The following is a 23,152-nucleotide window of genomic DNA, read 5'->3' as shown; positions in this document are numbered from 1 at the left end:
CTTGTCGCAGCCTCACAGCACACAGGATCCAGATATCCGGAAGTGTTTGTTGTGAAGTTTGCGCTGAGTTGTCGGTGACTACACTGCTCAGTTCCTGTTTTCTTGTTATTCAGCAGTCACGCTATGTTTTGTGATTAACATGTCCTATTTCTATAAGGCATATATTTTTGTTAAAAAGAGAACAAAACCATCCTTTACAGTTTCCACACCTCAAACTACACACATGGAAAGCAGAAATACACAGCTAGGGATTATGTTCAAGTCGGGTTGGCCTTTAGCCATGTCTTCATGTTTTTTTGTGAAGGTGCGATAGGTGGTGTAGTTGTGTATGTCTGGAGTACAAACATGACAGAAATAATCTTAAAGATTGTGTTTTCGTGGTGGGGAAAAGGATTGATAAGACAAATTATCTATTGTGTATTAAAATGAGCCATCCACCACACAAATATGACGAGCAAGACTGAAGACAGCGAGACGTCACAGGGAGAGGGGAAAAAGAGCAGCCTCTGGTGGTCTAGTTGTGTAATTAACCATACAGCACTAACAACTCTAGCCCTGTGTATAGTCTACATTACATTCTTATCTGTAGCACATTTGGATAAATCCCAAGCGAACACTTGACCTGCTGAACACAAAACACAGAGCAATGAAAGTCCATAAAACATTTTTATTCATATATATTTTTTTCATGGCATGAAGAGCCTTACATTTTTCAGCATCATTCAACCCCAGTGCAAAAAAAAGTTTAAAATGAGCAACAATCAAGGTGGGCTTGGCATAGGAATACACTAACATAGAATCATAATCTAGAGACAGGCTACAGCCTGGCGACATGCCACCTCCATCTGGGTCTTCATACACTAACACTTCACCTAAACCGTCTGTCATAAGACATTATAACACTGTCGTAAGAATGACATAGAAAACAAGCAGTCATTATGTAGGCTTTGGCTAATTAACTTGATATCAAATCTAACAAACCTAAATAATAGTTTGAGTTATGGTAGTGGAAAAGGGCGTTTTCATGAGATTGTAATGACGGGTTATAACATGTTATGTCATCTTTGTGGCAGTGTTAGGTAGGCCTTATGGCAGTAGGTTCAGTGAAGAGTTAGGTTCAGTGAAGAGTTAACAGTTTCTAACATATCTCCCTGAGCTCTGAGGTACAGTACGGGCTGTTTTCTGGTGAGTGAGTGAATGATTAACATCTAAAAATCAACAATGATTCACAATTCTGCACCAAAGCTAACATATTTGATTTCATAGTGCTATCAATTGGCTCATTCATCCCCCCTGTAACTATTCCCCAGGTCATTGCTGGAAATGAGAACGTGTTCTCAGTCAACTTACCTGGTGAAATAAAAAATAAATATAACCACCAATATGACCTGGTTTTTCCAATGTTTTCAACATGACATAACATTCAGAGTGAGACAGGGAAGTAAATCCTCCTTCAGAATGAGCCAGTACCAACAGGAGATACACAGACATCGGAGGCTAATCTAAACAGAAGAGGAGCTAGCTAGACACTCAGTCATTGGTCATGCTGTTTTGTAATAGAAGAGTTCCTTCAGGACATTCAGTGGGTGACCACTGGAGCTAGTGCTGCTGTAGCAGAGCGGAGGTAGCATGAAGATGCCCCTAAACACTGATCCAAGGTCAGCTCCATGTTTGGTTAAGGTCTTCATTGGCTTTGGTGGGTGTAACTGGCCCTAGATCTGTTCCTACAGGGAACTTCTAACAGAGCCAGCTGGGAGGCTGAAACAATTACGTCAACAACAAGGCTACCATACAGAACTGAATACCTTAAACCTCACACACAGTGAGACAACGTAACCTAGCCCTGACTGAGCCAGGCTAACCAATGACAGAACTTAAACTGGTGAAATTACTTTCTGATTATCCACTTGGTTGGACTACAGACACGGCATAGAAAACGACTCTACCCAGCTCTACAGTCGCAACACTGTTGGGTCGCTCACTGTCAAGTCCTTTAATGGAAAAGACAGAGACATAATCAGGCAACCCTGTATTTTAACCAAAATATTCACCCTTTTTTGGGGGGGGGGGGGGGGGGGGGGGGCAGAGTTTGGGAAACCCTGCCATATTCGAACATGAAGCATTGAAGTGAGCCAACATTAAAAATCAGTATACGTCATTGTTTAGTAAAGACAAAACCATTAAGAGCATTTGACCGGGACTCTTATGTCTACGTGTTATTACTCTGTACACACTATATACACACACACACACACACAACAGAAACCAAACTTAAACAACAAGTGAGAGATCTGCTCACACAAAATATGACAAGCAAAAAGCAAGGTAGAGATAGGAGTAATAATAATTACATCTTTACAAGCATTGTGAGAGTGAAATATTCTGTACAGATTGCCTCATATGCAAAGGAAAAGTAGAAAAGCGGTTTTGGGACTATATCAACAATGGACTAATGAAATAAATACCAAAATATCATTTTTGGGTGGAGTTTTCCTTTAACTGTCAAAATGTAACAAATAAAGTTACATCAACAGAAGAAGTGCTCACAGGGAGTGCTGGGGGGGGGGGGGGGGGGGGGGGGGTTAGATACTTCAAGATTCATCAAACAACATTTCAGCAACGTTTCCACTATCCGACCAATACTTCTTGAGGTCTAAATAAAAAGACCTAGTGGTGGAAATGTGGTACAGTAGAACTTTGGGAGCATCTAAACAGTGAGAAGGTATTTTCATGTTCCTTCAACATGACGAGCTGTACATGTTTTGCTGTAGCCTGGGTAGCATGCTGTCTACACTGTCACCTAACCCCTTTGCATTGTGTATCAGCTCTGTAGCCCCACTCTGGCCTTCAACAGACATTCTCCCATCTCCCCCACTGCTCACAGTCAGTAGGACAGTCATGAGGAGGTTGGTGTCAGGGCCAGGGCCTGAGAGAGCAGTTAGTCACTGCACCATGAGTTTCACAGGTGACGCATACTGATGACAAAGGGCCAGCGTTGATGACACACAGCATGTTCTCTTCCTTTCCTTATTATTTCTCAGGTGGCTGCTACACATAGACTATGTGGTGGCGGAAGGGGCGAGTTACCTCCATACAATGTGAAGCACGTCGAGTTTGAAAGAAAGTACAGGCTGCTGTATCCAGGCATGGTGTTGTGGTGAACGCTGTAGGTGAAGTTTGCTCAACAGCATAGAGAGAGGAATTTGAGTTCACCCTGAGCTAAATACTACTAAATAAACTAATAGGACAAGCCTAAAAATAACACCATGTTCCCTATACAGTAAAGTGCACTACTTCTGATCATTGCGAAAAGTAGGGATGGGCCTTTGAAATTATTTTACTATTCAAATAATATATCATGATACTGTTTCGGATATCCGGATATTGACTGCCGACCAATCAGAATGAGGAAAATGCACACGGCAGAGGTAAACAGCAGATATGCTGCTTTCCTCCAGGAGGTTGGCTAACAGCAACAGCGAAAGAGAAGTCTGATTTTCACCAAGATGGAACTGATTCTGTTACAAAAAGGTTTTCTGGTGAGTGTTTTTCAATGATCTGTCAGGTATTGTGGAAACTCAGTAATATGAGTGCCTGTAAATCGCTATTTGAAGTGGGAAAAATAGCATGCCTGTAGGCCTAAATGTGCAGCAGTAGCGCAACACACTGTTATAAAAACTAGCTACATTCAAAATGTTGTTTTATTAAATTAAGAATTTCAAATGTCATGGTATAGGTAACTGCCAACACAAAGGAAACACTTGAATAAATGAGGGATTCAAAGTATATTTTAAAAGCAGGTGCTTCCACAGGTGTGGTTCCTGAGTTAATTAAGCATTTAACATCCCATCATGCTTAGAGTCATGTATAAAAATGCCCAGTTGCCCATTATTTTGGCTACCATGGCTAGAAGAGATCTGTTACTTTGAAAGAGGGGTCTCAAAGGAGCATAGGGGGTTTAAAGAGTGTGGGTGGGTGGGTCAGTCACCCGTTCTTGAACACTTATGGGAGATTCTGGAGCGTTGCATGAGACAGTGTTTTCCACCACCATCAACAAAACCCCACATTATGGAATTTCTCACGGAAGAATGGTGTCGCTTACCTCCAATAGAGTTCCAGACACTTGTAGAATCTATGCCAAAGCGCATTGAAGCTGTTCTGGCGGCTCGTGCTGGCCCAACACCCTATTACCTTCTTTGGGGTAGGGGCAGTAATTTCACGTCCGGATGAAAAGCATGCCCAGAGTAAACGGCCTGCTACAAAGCCATAAAAGCTAGAATTTGCTTATTATTAGTAGATTTGGATAGAAAACACTCTGAAGTTTCTAAACCTGTTTGAATGAGTATAACAGAACTCATCAGGCAGGCAAAAACCTGATAAAAAATCGAACCAGGAAGTGAGAGATCTGAGGTTGGTCGATTTTCAACTCAGCTCCTATTGAAGATACAGTGGGATATTGGTAATGTTGCACTTCCTAAGGCTTCCACTAGATGTCAACAGTCGTTAGAACCTTGTCTGATGCCTCTACTGTTTGGTGGGGCCGAAGGAGAGAGGAATGAGTCAGGTCTGCCATGACCTGAACATGCTCTGACCATGGGCATTCACGTGAGAGCGAGCTCTGTTCCATCGCAATTCTGAAGACACAGGAATACTCCGGTTGGAACATTATTGAAGAATGTTAAAAACATCCTAAATATTGATTAAATACTTAGTTTGTCATGTTTTTACAAACTGTAATATAACTTTTTAAACTTTTCGTCCGTACTTTCCGCTGGACCTGCCCGCGCGTCGTGAGTTTGGAAAGTGTATTGAACGCTAGAACAACAAGGAGGAATTTGGACATAAATGATGGACATAATTGAACAAAGCAAACATTTATTGTGGAACTGGGATTCCTGGGAGTGCATTCTGATGAAGATCATCAAAGGTAAGTGAATGTTTATATTGTTACTTCTGACTTCTGTTGACTGCATAATATGGCGGCTATATTTGTGTCTTGATTGGGCTCTGAGCGCCAACTCAGATTATTGCATGGTTTTCTTTTTCCGTAAAGCTTTTTTGAAATCTGACACAGCGTTTGCATTAAGTAGAATTGCATCTAAAATGCCACGCATAACTGTTATATCTTTTAGCAATGTTTATTATGAGTACTCCTGTAAATTGATGTGGCTCTCTGCAAAATCAAAGGATGTTTTGGAACTACTGAACATAACGCGCCAATGTAAACTCAGATTTTTGGATATAAATATGAACTTTACCAAACAAAACATACATGTATTGTGTAACATGAAGTCCTATGAGTGTCATCTGATGAAGATCATCAAAGGTTAGTGATTCATTTTATCTATATTTCTGCTTTTTGTGAATCCTCTCTTTGGCTGGAAAAATGGCGGTGTTATTCTGTGAATAGGCACTCACCTAACGTAATCGTTTGGTTTGCTTTCGTCGTAAAGCTTTTTTGAAATCGGACACTGTGGCTGGATTTACAATAAGTGTATATTTAAAATTATGTAAAATACATGTATGTTTGAGGAATTTTAATTATGGGATTTCTGTTGTTTTTAATTTGGCGCCATGCACTTTCACTGGCTGTTGAAGAGGTGGAATGCTAACGTCTCACGTCCCCTAGAGAGATTAAGACACTATGTTGGTGTGTCCTTTATTTTGGCAGTTATCTGTATATCCTTGTAGGTAAAAATGTCCCAAGTATAATTGTCCTCCCCGATCTGTCTTTACACGCAATATTTCAGATAGCACTGGCCCGATTGACGAAACTTGGGTGAATAATGCGTATTGCCATAGAGATACGGCATTTACAAAATTACAGTTATGTCCAGATGGTGGCGCTATAACGAGATTGAAAATGCAATCTTTGAAAGGTCACGCCCCTCACCCGTTTGACCTAATGTCATGACATTCGGTACAGAGGTTCCTCTCCTCACAAAGACAATAAGGTCCGCCATGATGGATTTTCTGCCATTTAGATTTCTGCATCATTTGTGGGGGACAACATGTTTACTGTTGCCTTGCTTCATTTAATTTAGACAAAGCTTTTTCCATTGCTAAAAAAAAAATAAGCTTCTAATTTTGATTCTTCCATAAATGAACACTCAAGTCATCGAATACTAATGTCTGTCCGTATATCCGGATATTCGATTAACCGTGCCCATCCCTAGCGAAAAGTAGTTAAAAAAGTAGTAACAAAAAGGGGAATATGAGATCATTTGAGACAAGCCCTACGACAGTGCAAAAGCTGCTGTTGCCATGCCAACACGGTCCCCAGAACAGGTTGTCGAGGGCTACCGTTGCCAAGCGGCCATGTTAGAGCCAGTCTCTAAGTGTTGCGAGGTTCCTGTCCATCCAGTGCTGGTTCAGTCTGATGGTCTCTAAAGCCTCCTGGACGCTACGCATCTGAGAGCCCCGCCCCTTCAGACTGGAGAAGAAACCCTGGACCTACACAGACAAGAGTTAACATGAGAGAAGAGGACTCACACGCTCTACGCATCTGATTCACAGACATGATATACAGTCAGCATGGTTCTGAGGTGTAAGCTCACTTCCTCCAGGTGTGTCTGAGTAGAGAACTGGGAGGTGGTGGACTTGATGATGCTCTGGATGGGATAGGACCCCACTGGAAACCTACACACACACAGCCAATTAAAACAGGCCACTTCTCCATATCATGCAATCAAAACAGGGCCATAGATTCTGATTGGGAAACTGTATTGGTTTTGCATCTATTTCTGTATGTTGACGGTGTAAGTGTGTAAACGTATAATTGATCTTATTCTTTAGGGGCACTCACTTCTCTATGATCCTGTCCCAGCTCTCTTTGACAAAGTCCCAGACGAACAAGTGGCCAGCGAAGCCGTCGCTCACAGTGCTGATGACCAATGGCAGCTCCTGGGTGTGGATAATCCCTCCCTCGAGCACCGCACTCAGAATCCTGAAGGAAGATGTGTTTTGAGTGTTGCAGAGACACACACACACCACAGGCCGCTACAAACATATCTGGGCACAGCTTAATTACAACTGTGTGACGCTCCGCACAACCTCTGGGTAGAGGTTAAGTTGGCCAGTTAATTGTCTGTATATTGATTGATTAAGTACCATGGACTAGAGGCCTTCACTGGTCCAAAAAGTTGGACCTGTTCTGAAATGGACCTGGGGAATTCCAATCCGGAACCAATATGCATGAATACATTTTTTCAATATACAGACCCGTTCCGAACGGACCCGAGGACAACTAGATCTGTTCCGTTTAGACCTCGTCGGATCCAGACCCGATCCGATTGAGGGAAGCAGCAGAAAAGTCCATTTTTAAGCTACTTTACCAGAGCTGATTAACCTCTCTTGGGTAGGGGGCAGTATTTTCATGTCCGGATGAAAAGCGTGCCAAGAGTAAACTGCCTGCTATTCAGGCCCAGATGCTAGGATATGCATATTATTAGTAGATTTGGATAGAAAACACTCTGAAGTTTATAAAACTATTTGAATGATGTCTATGAGTATAACAGAACTCATATGGCAGGCAAAAACCTGAGAAAAAATCCAACCAGGAAGTGGGAAATCTGAGGTTTGTAGTTTTTCAACTATTTGCTTATCCAAGATACAGTGGAAATGGGGTCATATTGCACTTCCTAAGGCTTCCACTAAATGTCAACAGTCTTTAGAACCTTGTTTGAGGCTTCTACTGTGAAGTGGGGGCGAATGAGAGGGGAATGAGTCAGAGGTCTGCCAGAGAGCCACGAGCTGACCAGGCGCGTTCATGGTGAGAGAGTTAGCTTGCGTTCCACTGCATTTCTGAAGACAAAGGAATTCTCCGGTTGGAACATTATTGAAGATTTATGTTAAAAACATCCTAAAGATTGATTCTATACATCGTTTGACATGTTTCTACGGACTGTAACGGAACTTTTTGACTTTTCGTCTGCACCTAGTGATCACGCGTCATGAATTTTGATTACTGGGCTAAACGCGCTAACAAAAAGGAGTTATTTGGACATAAATGAAGGACTTCATCGAAAACAAACATCTATTGTGGAACTGGGATTCCTGGGAGCGCATTCTGATGAAGATCATCAAATGTAAGTGAATATTTATAATGCCATTTCTGGCTTCTGTTGACTCCAACATGGCGGATATCCGTTTGGCTTGATTTGTCGTCTGAGCGCCGTACTCAGATTATTGCATGGTGTGCTTTTTCTGTAAAGTTTTTTTAAAATCTGACACAGCGGTTGCATTAAGGAGAAGTGGATATAAAATTCCATGCAAAACAGTTGTATCTTTTAGCAATGAGTATTTCTGTAAATTGATGTGGCTCTCTGCAAAATCACCGGATGTTTTGGAACTACTGAACATAACGCGCCAATGTAAACTCAGATTTTTGGATATAAATATGAACTTTACCGAACAAAACATACACGTATTGTGTAACATGAAGTCCTATGAGTGTCATCTGATGAAGATCAAAGGTTAGTGATTAATTGTATCTCTATTTCTGCTTTTTGTTTTTGCTGGAAAAATGGCTGTGTTTTCTGTGACTTGGCTCTGACCTAACATAATCGTTTGGTGTGCTTTCGTCGTAAAGCCTTTTTGAAATCAGACACTGTGGCTGGATTTACAACAAGTTTATCTTTAAAATGGTGTAAAATACTTGTATGTTTGAGGAATTCTAATTATAGGATTTCTGTTTTGAATTTGGCGCCCTGCAGTTTCACTGGCTGTTGACGAGGTGAGACGCTACCGTCCCACATACCCTACAGAGGTTAAGCACATTGGCGAGGACGTAGAGAGAGGTGACGATCTAGCAGGGGCCGTGCTGTGCGCGTGACACAGGGTACATGGAGGGAGAGACCGCAACTAAACAAGCCGACTCGCACTATAGTAGACTAATAGCTGCCATACTGTAGCTAGGTTATTTTTCATCCAATATGATCACGTAGTACCAGTCTTGACTGCATCAAACCAGAAGAACCTGGTTAACTAACCATCTAGGCTAATTGAAGCTGCATGCGCTTTCTCATCCTACAGTTACAAACAACAACAACTCCATTCAGAATATAAAGTAGCAGCCTACCTGTTGGCTCTTGGTTGTTGTAGCTCATCCTTCTCCTTTAACTTTCCATTCCATCATTGATTAGATATGTCCTAACTTTTTCCCCACACGGAGGCTCTGACTGTAGCCTATTGCTTCCAACCAGCACCACTCTCGTGAAAAGCAAAGACCAGCAGCATAAATTATACGATTTCTCGCTCTCTCTCCACTGTAGCAGTCGCGTTCGGATCTGTATGGGTTCTTCTGGACAAGTCAGTTAAAATTACACATACCTGAGACAATCATATCAGATCCGACTCAGACCATTGAAACCATTTTGAATTCTGGTCTTGGGTATTCGGGTACAGGTGGATCCGTGAAGACCTCTACCATGGACCACCCCACCCCCCACACACACACAGTCTCTCTCACCATACGATGCGTCGTGGGTCCTGTGTGGAGGCGAGGGCCTGCAGTATCTTGCGTTTCTCCGAGTCATAAGTGGTGAGTCTGTAGGTGTCCAGCAGAGACAGCCAACCAGAGTCAGACTGGGCTGCTACAGAAAACACCACTCGCTGAAGATCACCTGGGATGCTGGAAGAGACAACACATCATTACATTACCACAAGATCACTATAGAACAGGTCACTAGCTTTACTCATTTCTGATGAAGACAATGGCAGCCAAAATATCTAAAAGTATATATATCTTTTTAAACGAGCAAGCCTAGCTTCATTGTTTATATCCATAAAGGGGCAATATACGATAAATACATACATTTTTTACCTTTTATATTCATGATATATAGCCATTGATTCTTGAAGAATATAACTTATAAATCATGAGCTTAGTTCAACTGTTGTACCCCATCAGAACCCAAAATATAATCTAGTTTTACTACATCGTTTGAACAATTTTCAGTCAGTCCATGTGTGTACCGATTGGTTTGGTTCGAGTTGGTCCACTGTTCGTAGAGGGCCGTGGCCTGGTCAGTACAGTTCTGCCGTCGAAGACTACATGCCACCTCTAGCAGGGCTGACCTCAGCTCCTGACTGGAGACACTCTCCTCCACTCCCCAGTCCTGACTGTCCATCAGAGAGCCAAAATGACCCAAGATGTACGCCTGGAACACACATTACAAAGAGAACGTAAGCACAGTCAGTTTGTCCCAAATGGTGGGACTAGGCCCCAGAACAAGGTACCTGACAATCTAGTGTGTGTACCTTCATGCGGGCCACCAGTCTTAGCTCCTGTCTCTTGTCCAGTAGTCTGTAGACAGAGCTGAGCTGTGATAGGGCCTCTGTCAGAGGAGCAGTCTCAGTCTCATTGGTAGTATAGTCCAACAGACTGAGAACCTGACGGAAGGACACACGACCCAGCCTGATAAGAGGGAGAGAAAAAATGAATAGATATGAATCAATTTAGTCTATTTGTGTCCGTTGTCTGTTCAGTTGAGCATCCAAAACATGTAACATAGACATGTTGAAGTAAAGTAATCGTACAAGTCCAGGCAGAGTATGAAGACAGGCCTCCAATTCATCCATTTCTTAATTATTTACCAGGTAGGTTGACTGAGAACACTTTTTTTTTTACAGCAACGACCACCGTCTAAAAAAATGAAATCCCATCTTTCTGAGAGATCTCACCTAGCGAGTATTATCCTCCATTGAGTGTACCATGCCACAGTACAAACACACACACACACACACACACACACACACACTGACCTGGACAGGGAGAAGATGTTGTGTATGAGCGAAGCGCGGTCGTGGGGTGTGAGTGTGCTGACGTCAGTCTTTAGAGCGTCTATGAGAGCTGCCCAGCCCTCGTCTCCATAGTGAACTATATAGAAGCCCGTGTTCATGTAGTTCAACTTCAGCCACTTCACACTCTCTGACACCTTCAGATTCGCTAAGAGGAAAACACAGAACAATGCACTCAGATACATGAACATGCTCTTACCTCCGAGCATAAAATCAGCAGGCCAAACATCACTAAGTACTATACAAGCCTGACACACAAACTAGACAATGCATAACATTAAGTCAAACTAAATGACAGCTACCCAGTTCAATGTACAGAAGTTGTCTGTGTCATACCCGTCTTATTCCTCAGAGTGAACATCTGTCTGCAGGAAGGGGCAGAGCTACAGCTGTCATTCACGTATGTCACAGGGATGTGCCACAGGCTGAGGAGGACACACAAAAAAAAAAAAAAACAGGTTGGTGTGTGTGTGCGTGCGCATATGTGTGTGCATGCTTACGCACGTGCATCTCACCTGGAGGTGTGTGTGGTGTTGTCTGTGGAGAGCAGGAAGTGTTCCTGTGTAAGGGTCACCTCACCACCCTTGCGGCTGACGGTAACCAATGGGAAGCCTTTCTGCAGCGTCCATGTTCTCATCATGTCTGACACACTCTCCTGCTGGGGAAGCACTTGGGCCTGGCACATCCAGAAACAATAATCAATGATATAAAAATATGTCTACTAATTAGGGCTAACACAATTTAATCAACTAGTCGATTGTTTGATCTATAGGCTGTTTGTTTGAAGAACATTTTTTAGTCAAGCAGTGGCAAATACACTATACATACAAGAGTATGTGGACACCCCTTCAAATTAGTGGATTTGGCTATTTCAGCCAAACCCGTTGCTGACAGGCGTTTAAAATCGAGCACACAGCCATGCAATCTCCATAGACAAACATTGGCAGTAGAATGGCCTTATTGAAGAGCTTAGTGACTTTCAACGTGGCACCGTCACAGGATGCCACCTAACCAACAAGTCAATTCATCAAATTTCTGCCCTGCTAGAGCTGCACCGGTCAACTTTAGTGCTACTGGTCTGTAGTCATTTAGGCAGGTTACCTTGGTGTTCTTGGCACAGGGACTATGGTGGTCTGCTTGAAACATATTGGTATTACAGACTCGGTCAGGGAGAGGTTGAAAATGTCAGTGATGACACTTGCCAGTTGGTCAGCGCATGCTCTGAGTACACGTCCTGGTAATCCGTCTGGCCCTGCGGCCTTGTGAATGCTGACCCGTTTAAAGGTCTTACTCACATCGGCTACGGAGAGCTTGCCTTACCAGGTTCGTGTCACTGGGCAGCTCACAGCTGTGCTTCCCTTTGTAGTCCGTAACAGTTTGCAAGCCCTGCCACATTCGACAAGCGTTGGAGCCGTTGTAGTGGGATTCAATCTTAGTCCTGTATTGACGCTTTGCCTGTTTGATGGTTCGGAGGGCATAGCGGGATTTCTATTAAGCGTCCGGGTTAGAGTCCCGCTCCTTGAAAGCGGCAGCTCTACTCTTAGCTCAGTGCGGATGTTGCCTGTATTCCATGGCTTTTGGTTGGGGTATGTACGTACGGTCACTGTGGAGACGACGTCATCGATGCACTTATTGATGAAGCCAAAGACTGATGTGGTGTACTCCTCAATGCCATCGGAAGAATCACGGAACATATTCCAGTCTGTGCTAGCAAAACAGTCATGTAGCTTAGTAGTTGCGTCATCTGACCACTTCCGCATTGAGTGAGTCACTACTACTTCCTGCTTTAGTTTTTGCTTGTAAGCAAGAATCAGGAGGATATGGTCAGATTTTATACAATGTCGGAAGTTTACTAGCACGAGCATCGGGGCCAGACCAAGTTAATAGCTGACAATGTTTCAAGTTACTTGTAGACAGGCCATACGTTGCCAATGTGATTCATAGATATTTATCGGGATATTTTCTACCTGCGGGCTGCAATGTTTTTATTTGTTGGCTTTATGTAGGGTATTTTTTATATTTGGCAATGGCAATATAAGTTACTTTTACATTAGTATATGAAAATTATAACTTGAACGCAGATCAGTAGAAATGGTACAATAACGTAGCACTCAAAACGGAAAAGGTTACCGGCAACTTCAGAAGCGTAACGGCAGAATCTGCGAAGGCCAACAGCAGCGGGAGGAGGCTATATTGATCTCTGGCTCGCTCTTTAGTGATTTGTGTGTCTTCATTTTTAAATCTCAGTGTTTAAAGCATCAGACAAGCTCAGTAGCCTAGATACAGTAGATTGTATTCAAACATATGGAAAAATACACGTTTCATTTTTTCCTCGGTCGACCAATCTTTTTGTTGTTGTCAGGGACAGCCCTACTACTAATATTACTACTCATCACATTGGGCCAGAGAGAGATGGAGTATCATCACCATCAGCAGTACTAACACAATAGACAAGACATCTCCACACACAATACGCAATACGCGTGATGGTTGTGAAAAGGGGAAGGGTACGACACCAGATTTTGCAGACGCAAAATAAGGAACCTGTGAAAATAACTCAAATCAGGAAACAGAGACGAATGTAAGGGACGGGTTTTCTGAGACAGACCACTGCTACCTGTGTGATGCTGTTCCAGAGGTCGTCAGTCACCGTGTTAGATCCTCTGTATTGACACAGGTACTTGATAAGTCCTTTCCTGAACTGACCGTCTGGCAGAGTAGAGTTCAACATCAGCAGGAGGGACGCACCCTAGAGACAAACACACACACACAAAGACAACACACACACATCACTGCTGTGACCATAGTACTCGATATCAGTCACTACACGAATCAATTAAGTTGTAAGTAAAGGCGAATAATGTAATTGAAGTACCTTCTCATAGGTGATCGAGTCAAACATTTCAGACACCTGTTCAGGTGTGGTCACCTGGGCCGACACTGAGACTGGGTGGGAGGAGTTCAGAGAATCTTTGGCCATTGCCTTGAACCGCTGCTCCAGGAACACATTGCCCTGGAGACGAAAGAGAGGTCATTCTACCGCGGCCATCTTAATCTACATTGACCCCTTGCACAGCACTTACACGCGCGTGTGACGTGGTACTACTTACTATGTACAGCTGTGGGAACTCTGTCATTAGAGATGCGTACTGCCAGTAGGTGGCGAAGCCCTCGCTGAGCCACAGGTCATTCCACCAGCGCATCGTCACCAGGTTCCCAAACCACTGACACATGGCGGCATTAGAACAGTGTTACGGCAGCTTTATAACAGTATCATAGGAGCATTAGACACTGTTAAAGCAACTGCATAAGAACAGCAGCGCTTCTTAACCAAACGTCAAAACAGCATTAAGACTGCTGATGTGCATACACACGTGTTCCATCACCGCGTAATCGTCTACACACCTGGTGAGCGAGTTCGTGGGCTACGACGTTAGCGATTAGTTGTTTGTCGAGAGGAGAGGACTGGTTTTGTACCAAAAGGCTGGTCTCTCTGAAGGTGATCAGACCCCAGTTCTCCATCGCTCCCGCCAGGAAGTCTGGGATAGCAACCAGGTCTGGAGGAGGGGGAGAGAGAAGGGAGGAAGGGTAGAGAGCGAGAGATACAGAAACGTGGAGGGGTCAATACCAATGCGTATTTTGTGTCACATTATTGAAAACACACTTTTCCCTCACATTTTTTTTTTCATCTTTTTTATTTAGCCTTTATTTAACTACTACATGTAAAAGGTGTTCATCAGTTGAGCTAATTGTGTGAGGGCTGAGTGTCTGTATGTTTCTGTCTTTCCTCTCACCCAGTTTCCTCAGAGGGTAGTCGATGTCAAATAAGGTGTTGTAGAACTGCAGCAACCTGGACGCGGTGTCCAGAGCATACTGTGTGTGTTCCTCCTTCTCTGGCACAGAGTACACTGACACCTGCAACACACACCATACAAATTGAATAAATACAATAGTACCAAAGTTGGGGGGGGGGGGGGCACAGCGTAGACAGAGTTGCATTCTAGTGTGTTGCAGGCCATAGAACTAGTGTGAATAGATTGAGGCAGGGACTCTGTACGTACCAGTGTATTGGATACATTTCTAGTGATGCTGGTGAAGTTGGCTACGATGAAGGCCACCAGGTAGGTGCTCATATTAACACTAGTCTGCTCAAACTCATCCTCCAGCATGCCGCTGGGTAACGTAGTCGTCTTAGCCTGGGAAACACAACACAGTTAGATTACATTTACATTTTAGCAAAGTCTCTTATCCAGATCGACTTAGTGCATAAACTAGTTAATGAAACTAGTGCATAGTTTCATTAACAGATGGTTTTTATACACTGGCATGTGAAGCGTCTCCAATAATAATTTCATGTCAACACATTTTGTAATGTATATTTGCAACTTAAAAATACATAGCTGCGCGCAAACTCACAAGTGCACACACACACACACACACACACACACACAGTGTACCTTGGGCATGTTGGACAGAGCGATGTATTCAGGTTCTCTGGTGATCCTGACCAGGAAGGTGGCTTTAAAGGCAGGCTCGTCAAAACAGGGGAAGGCCTTCCTGGCTGCCTGGGGCTCAAACTGTGTGGCAGCTAGGACCCTGAGGGTTGAATAGAATCACTCAGGCACAGAGAGCAAGGACTAGGCTTGAAGGTTACTAAAGGTCAACATACACTCAAGTTTTCACACTTAAAGAACGTGTCTCACTGCATTCACACCAGTTAAGTTGTTATTTTTAGGACAATGTTTTGCATACCTCTTGGCTCCAGTCTTGTCATTGTAGGAGCTGTTATAGAAGCCGTCGTAGGCGTGTGAAAGGCTGGCTGTGTAGTCCAATGTTAACACACACACCTGGCCTTCCTTCAGATCCTCTGGGAAGCTGACAGCTATCTGCTGCCATGGTTTATACTCCAACACCTTCACCTCAACACTCTTACCCTCTCCAACCTGGAAGGGTTACAGTAAAAACAGCATTTAACAAGGTGAAACAATCTAACTAGGTAAAAACATTATTTAGCAAGGGAAACATAATTAAGCTAAGTAAAACATAAGTTATCTCCCCAGGGAAAGCAACTCTTACTCTCTTCACATTGCAAGTAAGGAAGTTACATAAGAACAATAACAGTTAAGTTTTCAATAATATTACCATTTCCAATTAAATAGTCAATGTTCGTAGCATTGCTACCTGAAAGATTGCCTTGATGATATTGATCTCGGAGCTGTGCAAAACGATGCGCTTGGTGTCGTGTTGTATAATCATGTTGATGATGGTGCGGCCGGTGAAGGTCATGGAAGTCAGGTCAGGGGTCAAGGAGAGGTCGTAGTTTACAGGTCGTACACTGGCTGGGAGGCGTAGCTCATTCCAAGGAAACAGCTCCCCATTGGTGCTTTTAGGATAGACCAGCTCCATAGGAGTGGAGGAGTTAGCCTTAGGACAGCCAGCCTGGAGAGAGAGGATCAACACGGTGAACACACACACACACACACCCCCCCCCCCCCGTAGCTGTGGAGGCCGATGCAGTAACCGCACACTCTTCACTCACACAAACGCAAGCACACACACCTACCTTAGTGAAGGTACAGCCAGGCAGGAAATAGAGAACCATCGCCATGGACGTGACCAGTACCAAGATGAACACGCCCACCACCAGCATACGAGCCGAGGGGCGGGAACATGACCTGACCAAAAAACAACAAATAAAACTATTTAATAATCTGTAAATATAATATCTTTAGTATTGTTTCTTTCATTGTTTCTATTTTACTGTAAAGTGCCTGTCTTATTTAAATGCACTTTAAATCAAGTTTATTTCGATTTGAAAAGTAACCTGGGTGGAGCCTGTCTAATGTAAGGGGAGGCGCTAGGACTGCGGGCAGAGCTTCTGTTCATGAAGGACATGCCCAGTAGGCGGGCTGACGACTCATAGTCCTCCTCCTCATCGTCCAGGTCGTTTTCTCCCAGACCTCGCACCAGCAGACGGGAGCTACGGGGCTCGTACACCACCTCATCTGGGTCCAATGCCGGGAACTCCTGGAGGAGGGAGTTGTAAAAAAAAGAGAAAGAAGAGAGAGAAAATAAAAAGACGGAAGGCAAGATATGAAAATCTGTAAAAACATAAACAGTTGGAAGAAAAGGGAATACTGATGAGGGGATGGGTTAATGTCAGTGCTGTATAGTATGTAGTTACCGGGAAGGCTGTAGAGTCTTTGGCCAGGTCCACTACATCAGGTTCCTCCTCAAACATACTGTTCTCTATCATGTTCCTGGGCAGGGACGCTCGCTCTGGTTACACATACAAGCAAACAAAAAGGTTAATATATACACACACATTCAATAAAACCTTTCTTTTGATTCTCCCCAGTAATCTCCTCAGAAAAACTGAGAAATGGTCAACTATTTAATTCAATAACAACAATTACAACAGTAGTCAAATTGTAAAAAATGTCCCGATGTGCCTCTTTGTAAAGGGTCCCATTTTTCTCCTGTAATAAAACTGTGCAGAGGGACTGAGCCCCTATGTGTGTTCTGATTCAATGGTGGGTGAATGCAGGGCTGGGCCCAAACAAAGCTCTCACACACACACTCTGAAGTCCCAGTGAATAGTGGGTGTTGCATGTAAGTGAACAGAGAGCCAGTATCATCATAACCGATGACACTATTAAAAAAAGCCATCTCATTCACCTACTACGTTCTATTGCGCGTGTTCCATTGTGTGAGAACATGCATGCGTGTTGGTAGGGCCCAGCTGCCTAGACTGAGTGACTAGGAGAAGGCTAACTGAAGCCATCAGAGTTCATCCTATCCCTCCGTGCAGCAGATCTAGTCCTGACTCAGAAGTCCTGTGGTCTGCAGAGAGTTCTGCTCCTATTAATATGCCTTGATATGGAGCTGAATATTTATTTATTTTACCAGGTAAGTTGACTGAAAACACTTCCTCATTTACAGCAACAACCTGGGGAATAGTTACAGGTGGGAGGGGATCAATGAACCAATTGGAAACTGGGGATGATTAGGTGGCCATGATGGTATGAGGGCCAGATTGGGAATTTAGCCAGGACACCGGGGTTAACACCCCTACTCCTACGATAAGTGCCATGGGATCTTTAGTGACCACAGAGAGTCAGGACACCCGTTTAGCTTCCCATCCGAAAGACGGGCAAATGGGCAAATGTCCCCAATCACTGCCCTGGGGCATTTTTAGACCAGAGGAAAGAGTGCCTCATACCGGCCCTCCAACACCACTTCCAGCAGCATCTGGTCTCCCATCCAGTGACTGACCAGGACCAACCCTGCTAGCTTCAGAGGGTGGTATGCTGCTGGCACATATTGAATAATACCCAGATCAAAATAAGAACCATAGCAACCTTTAATTCCATGTTAGAACTAGTATTGTGTGTCAAATGAGGCCATTCTAAAAATGTGGTAACTGTTTTTAGAACTGTTACTAAGACCAAAATGAGTGCACCTCAAACTGACGTAGCAAAGAAACTGAAAGTGTCAGCAGCATCTCACCAGACTCTTCCTGTTTTCAAACAAACAGACAGATCCACAGACAGACTACAGACTTGTTTACCCTATATGACTTAGCTAGGGCCACACAGCCTGAAAGTTCAAGGCCATAGTGGTGCTGGGACTAGACTCACCCCAGGCAGAGCCCAGACCAGGTATACTTGGTGCCTCAGGGCAGATTAGGCCAGGCAAGAGGCCTTTCCTCTGGGCTGCGTGTTAGTGAAAACAACCTGTGTCACCTAAACAAGGAATAATCTCTGGGCATTTTGTTTCCATACTACTGCAGTCACAGTGTCCAAGACAGGATTCACCCATCAGTTAGGCGTTCCATGTAGGCCCTGTGCATTCTGAATTGAAGTAGGCTAATGAAATAACATACAGTTGAAGTCGGAAGTTTACATACACTTAGGTTGTTGTCATTAAAACTTGTTTTCAACCACTCCACAAATTTCTTGTTAACAAACTATAGTTTTGGCAAGTCGGTTAAATTACTTGTGCATTACACAAGTAATTTTTCTAACAATTGTTTACAGACAGATTGTTTAATTTATAATTCACACTATTCCAGTGGGTCAGAAGTTTACATACACTAAGTTGACTGTGCCTTTAAACATTTTCTGGAAATTCCAGAAAATTATGTCATGACTTTAGAAGCATCTGATAGGCTAATGGACATCATGAGTCAATTGGAGGTGTACCTGTGGAGGTATTTCAAGTCCTACCTTCAAACTCAGTGTCTCTTTGCTTGACATCATGGGGAAATCAAAAGAAATCAGCCAAGACCTCAGAAAAACAATTGTAGACCTCCTCCACAAGTCTGGTTCATCATTGGGAGCAATTTCCAAACGCCTGAAGGTACCACGTTCATCTGTACAAACAATAGTACGCAAGTATAAACACCATGGGACCACGCAGCCGTCATACCGCTCAGGAAGGAGACACGTGCTGGTGCGAAAAGTGCAAATCAATCCCAGAACAACAGAAAAGGACCTTGTGAAGATGCTGGAGGAAACAGGTACAAAAGTATCTATATCCACAGTAAAACGAGTCCTATATCGACATAACCTGAAAGGCCGCTCAGCAAGGAAGAAGCCACTGCTCCAAAACCGCCATAAAAAAGCCAGGCTACGGTTTGCAACTGCACATGAGAACAAAGATGACTTTTTGGAGAAATGTCCTCTGGTCTGATTAAACAAAAATAGAACTGTTTGGCCATAATGACCATTGTTATGTTTGGAGGAAAAAGGGGGTGGCTTGCAAGCCAAAGAACACCATCCCAACCGTGAACCACGAGGGTGGCAGCATCATGTTGTGGGGGTGGATTGCTGCAGGAGGGACTGGTGCACTTCACAAAACAGATGGCATCATGATGGCAAATTAAGTGGATATATTGAAGCAACATCTCAAAACATCAGTCAGGAAGTTAAAGCTTGGTCGCAAATGGGTCTTCCAAATGGACAATGACACCAAGCATACTTCCAAAGTTGTGGCAAAATGGCTTAAGGACCACAAAATCAAGGTATTGGAGGGGCCATCACAAAGCCCTGACCTCAATCCTATAGAAAATATGTGGGCAGAACTGAAAAAGCATGTGCGAGCAAGGAGGCCTACAAACCTGGCTCAGTTACACCAGCTCTGTCAGGAGCAATGGGCCAAAATTCACCCAACGTATTGTGGGAAGTTTGTGGAAGGCTCCCCGAAACATTTGACCCAAGTTAAACAATTTATAGGCAATGCTACAAAATACTAATTGAGTGTATGTAAACTAATGACCCACTGGGAATGTGGTGAAAGAAATAAAAGCTGAAATAAATCATTCTCTCTACTATTATTCTACCATTTCACATTCTTAAAATAAAATGGTGATCCTAACTGACCTAAGACATGGAATTTTTACTCAGATTAATTGTCAGGAATTGTGAAAAACTGAGTTTAAATGTACTTGGCTAAGGTGCATGTAAATTTCCGACTTCAACTGTACATGGAACATGTTTCAATTAGGCAAAAGCACTCAGAGAAATATAGCAGTGTCTATGTCTATTGAGTAACAGTGTTTCCATTGACTATTATGGATTGTATTGACCACCAGTATGTGTGTGTGTGTGTGTGTTCCAATCTGAACAAACAGAAGCCCTTTATTCATTATTTGCAGTAATAAAGCTGTAGAGCCATAAAGCAGACAGCTTCAGCAGAATGGGTAGTGCTACTGAACCTACAGCAAGAACATGCTGGTCCTTATCAGATTGAGCACACACGCCACACAAGGAGCCCTATCAAAAGCAAAAGGCTTGACCAAGCAAACAGTTGAGTTAAAATGACATTTTATGTGTCTTTAGGACATAAACAAACTACTGAACTAATGCAGCCTCCAGTCAAGACTGTAAATAACACGAACACAGCTTGGCCTAGCCTAAAACAAGAGGATGTAGGATATTCGAGCAGCAGAAAATGTAAACCTATCTGAGTTGGATTTCCTCACCTTCCTTGGTTGGGCAAAGTGTAGGCCAAGGCTGAACAATAAGAATAATGTCCCAATAAACATAAAGAGAGTCAGTGCAATTGAGTTGTAATCCAACAGGTTTGCTCCGTTTGCTCCTAGAAAGACTGAAGGGCTTTTGTGAGTTTGTTGGCCAGGAGTACCATAACATTTTAGGACACAGCAATGTTCGCTGGATGTCCATGCTCCCTGCTCTAGAAAGAGTGCTGAAAATGTATGTGCCATTGAAATCCTTTTTTATTTCTGAAGACAAATGCCCTGTTGTCCTGCGAACAATGTTCGAAGATCCACTGACTGAACTTTGGCTGGCCTTTGTCCATGGAAACTTGACTGTATTCAGTGACATGATCAAGCTGCTTGGAGGCCAGGACCACTGTGCTGTGGACTCCGCTGCAATTCTGAGAAACGTTGAGGCAAAATTGACTGCAAGACGTGATGACAACTTCATTCCATTTTTGGTCAGAGGACTTCTGTTAGCTAGAGGAAAATGGAGCCATGTCTAAAGAGAGCTTTCTCAAAACATCCCAATCATTCTTCACTATGACTGTGAACTACTTGCAAGCATGGGGAAAGCACAAAGATAATCTAAAAGATTTACATTGTCTCATTTTAAAAAGGCAACTTCTTTGTGAAGAGATCCAGAAAGCAGCAGCCACACTGCAGGAAAAATGCCCCAATGTGACCATCAATGAGAAAGCATTGTGTGACGAGGTTACTGTCCTGCAAGATTTCCTAAAGGGGGGATCGCTTGAAGAATGGAAAACATCTGAGACACCGCTTAGTCAGAGATGGAGCACGGTGGTTACCCTCTTCAAATAGAATGACATCCCACACACTGAACTGGCTAGATTAGCATCTGTTGTCATGTGCTTACCTGGAAGTAATGCACCAGTCGAGAGAGTGTTCTCCCAAATGAATGATCTATGGACAGCAGCAAGAAATAGGTTCACTGTTCCTACCATCAAGGCCATGCTTATTGTGAAGACAAACTTTAACCTCCCCTGCCAGGAGTTCATGGCGAAGCTTGCCAAAGACAGAGCAATCCTGAATAAAATACATTCTTCTGAGAAATATACAGATTAGGTTGGTATACGTATATTATGTAGTTACCAACCTCACCTCATCGACCTCATCTTATTTCTTTATTATGTTGTTAAGTATTTCACATATACTATTGTCTGTTTTTTCAATTTTGCTCATGTTCTCTTCTGCTCATATTCTACCCAGACTACCAGGACCACTGAATGGCTGTTCAGATCGGACAGTTCTGTCTTGTCTGTAGTGTTTCTGTAATATAGTTGTTTTCTCTATCACAGGGTGCCTATTAGACTAAATACGTGAAACAGGCATTGTCCCACCTTTTTATTTCATAGATAATAACATTGGATATTTTAATTATATATTGACCGCCGAACTGAAAATGTCCCCGGTTTTCATTTCAGAAATCTGGTCACCTTAAACTACGGATAATGTCATTCCTTACCACTGTCAAATGGGTCCTCCATGACAAGATATCTGGACGAGCCGAACTGTCCTCACTTCACCAATAACAACACCCCGCTGGAGGACGAGGGAACCACTGCTGACCAAACTCCGCCACCAAAAAGACTGATGCTACTAGCTATCAGTAGCTAGTCAGATCAGGTGACTACAGCCAGGCTAAGTGGGCTAGCTAGCTTGGCTGCTAGCTAACTTCTGACACTAGAGAGCGGCCACAACTTTCCTCTCCATGCTTTAACGTTTTTGAATTATAGATACGAGTCACAATCGGTGAAGTTAGTAGCGTACGGAATAAAATAATTAATATGGTCAAGCGTCCAAACGATAGTCTGTCATCAAACTGTTCGCCATGCATTTCAATGATAGCTTCCCATTCCCTTTCTCACCAGGCAGTTATTGACACATTTCTGTCATGTATTTACCGGAATTCTATTGGTCGGGGCTAAGAGTGGTGGCTCGAAAGTAAAAAGACAAATCAAATCAAATCAAATTTTATTAGTCACATACACATGGTTAGCAGATCTCTACCGCTTGCTGTGAAAACAAACAAACATTTGTGAAAATCCAGTACAATATCTTATTGTACTGGATTTTCCTTTTTTTTGAATCCCTTATTAAATGTGGGAACATCCTCATCATACACATATTGTTATTGGTAGGCTACATCTTTCACAATTCTCAGGAAAAATAAAAAGTGTTGCTCATAATAATGGCTGGAATGGAGTAAATGGAATGGTATCAAGCACATGGAAACCATGTGTTTGATGTGTTAAATACCATTCAATTTATTCCATTCCAGTCATTACTATCGGCTCTCAAGTGGGTCTAAGGGATGGCATCTCAGTGCTA

At 43.1% G+C, this 23,152-nt stretch overlaps 1 protein-coding gene across 1 annotated transcript; it reads right to left on the bottom strand.

Moving 5' to 3' along the window:
• Positions 1-647: 647 nt before the first annotated feature.
• lnpep (leucyl/cystinyl aminopeptidase) lies at positions 648-22,718 on the bottom strand. Its single transcript, XM_055919999.1, has 22 exons — positions 22,287-22,718; positions 16,985-17,079; positions 16,625-16,827; positions 16,364-16,475; positions 15,982-16,239; positions 15,553-15,743; positions 15,258-15,396; positions 14,862-14,996; positions 14,595-14,715; positions 14,206-14,357; positions 13,911-14,024; positions 13,676-13,813; positions 13,418-13,549; positions 11,316-11,476; positions 11,137-11,225; positions 10,765-10,948; positions 10,261-10,417; positions 9,976-10,160; positions 9,470-9,631; positions 6,806-6,946; positions 6,558-6,639; positions 648-6,453 (listed from the first exon to the last, which is right to left on the bottom strand). The coding sequence occupies exons 1-22, from the start codon at positions 22,306-22,308 to the stop codon at positions 6,322-6,324; spliced, it is 3,105 nt and encodes a 1,034-aa protein (XP_055775974.1). The 5' UTR covers positions 22,309-22,718; the 3' UTR covers positions 648-6,321.
• Between the last annotated feature and the right edge of the window lie 434 nt (positions 22,719-23,152).

Source organism: Salvelinus fontinalis, chromosome 4 (genome assembly GCF_029448725.1).
Source record: "Salvelinus fontinalis isolate EN_2023a chromosome 4, ASM2944872v1, whole genome shotgun sequence".
Lineage (NCBI taxonomy): Eukaryota > Metazoa > Chordata > Actinopteri > Salmoniformes > Salmonidae > Salvelinus > Salvelinus fontinalis.
Note: the sequence above shows the minus strand (reverse complement) of the source record. Positions and strands in the feature narration are given on the sequence as shown.

Excerpts from the sequence above, each read along its gene's own strand:
- lnpep (XM_055919999.1), bottom strand. The coding sequence starts at position 22,308 with ATGGAGGACCCATTTGACAGTG. Across the intron at positions 14,025-14,205 it reads CCCACGAACTCGCTCACCAG|TGGTTTGGGAACCTGGTGAC; the intron begins GTGTGTAGACGA and ends GCCATGTGTCAG. Across the intron at positions 13,814-13,910 it reads AGTTCCCACAGCTGTACATA|GGCAATGTGTTCCTGGAGCA; the intron begins GTAAGTAGTACC and ends TTTCGTCTCCAG.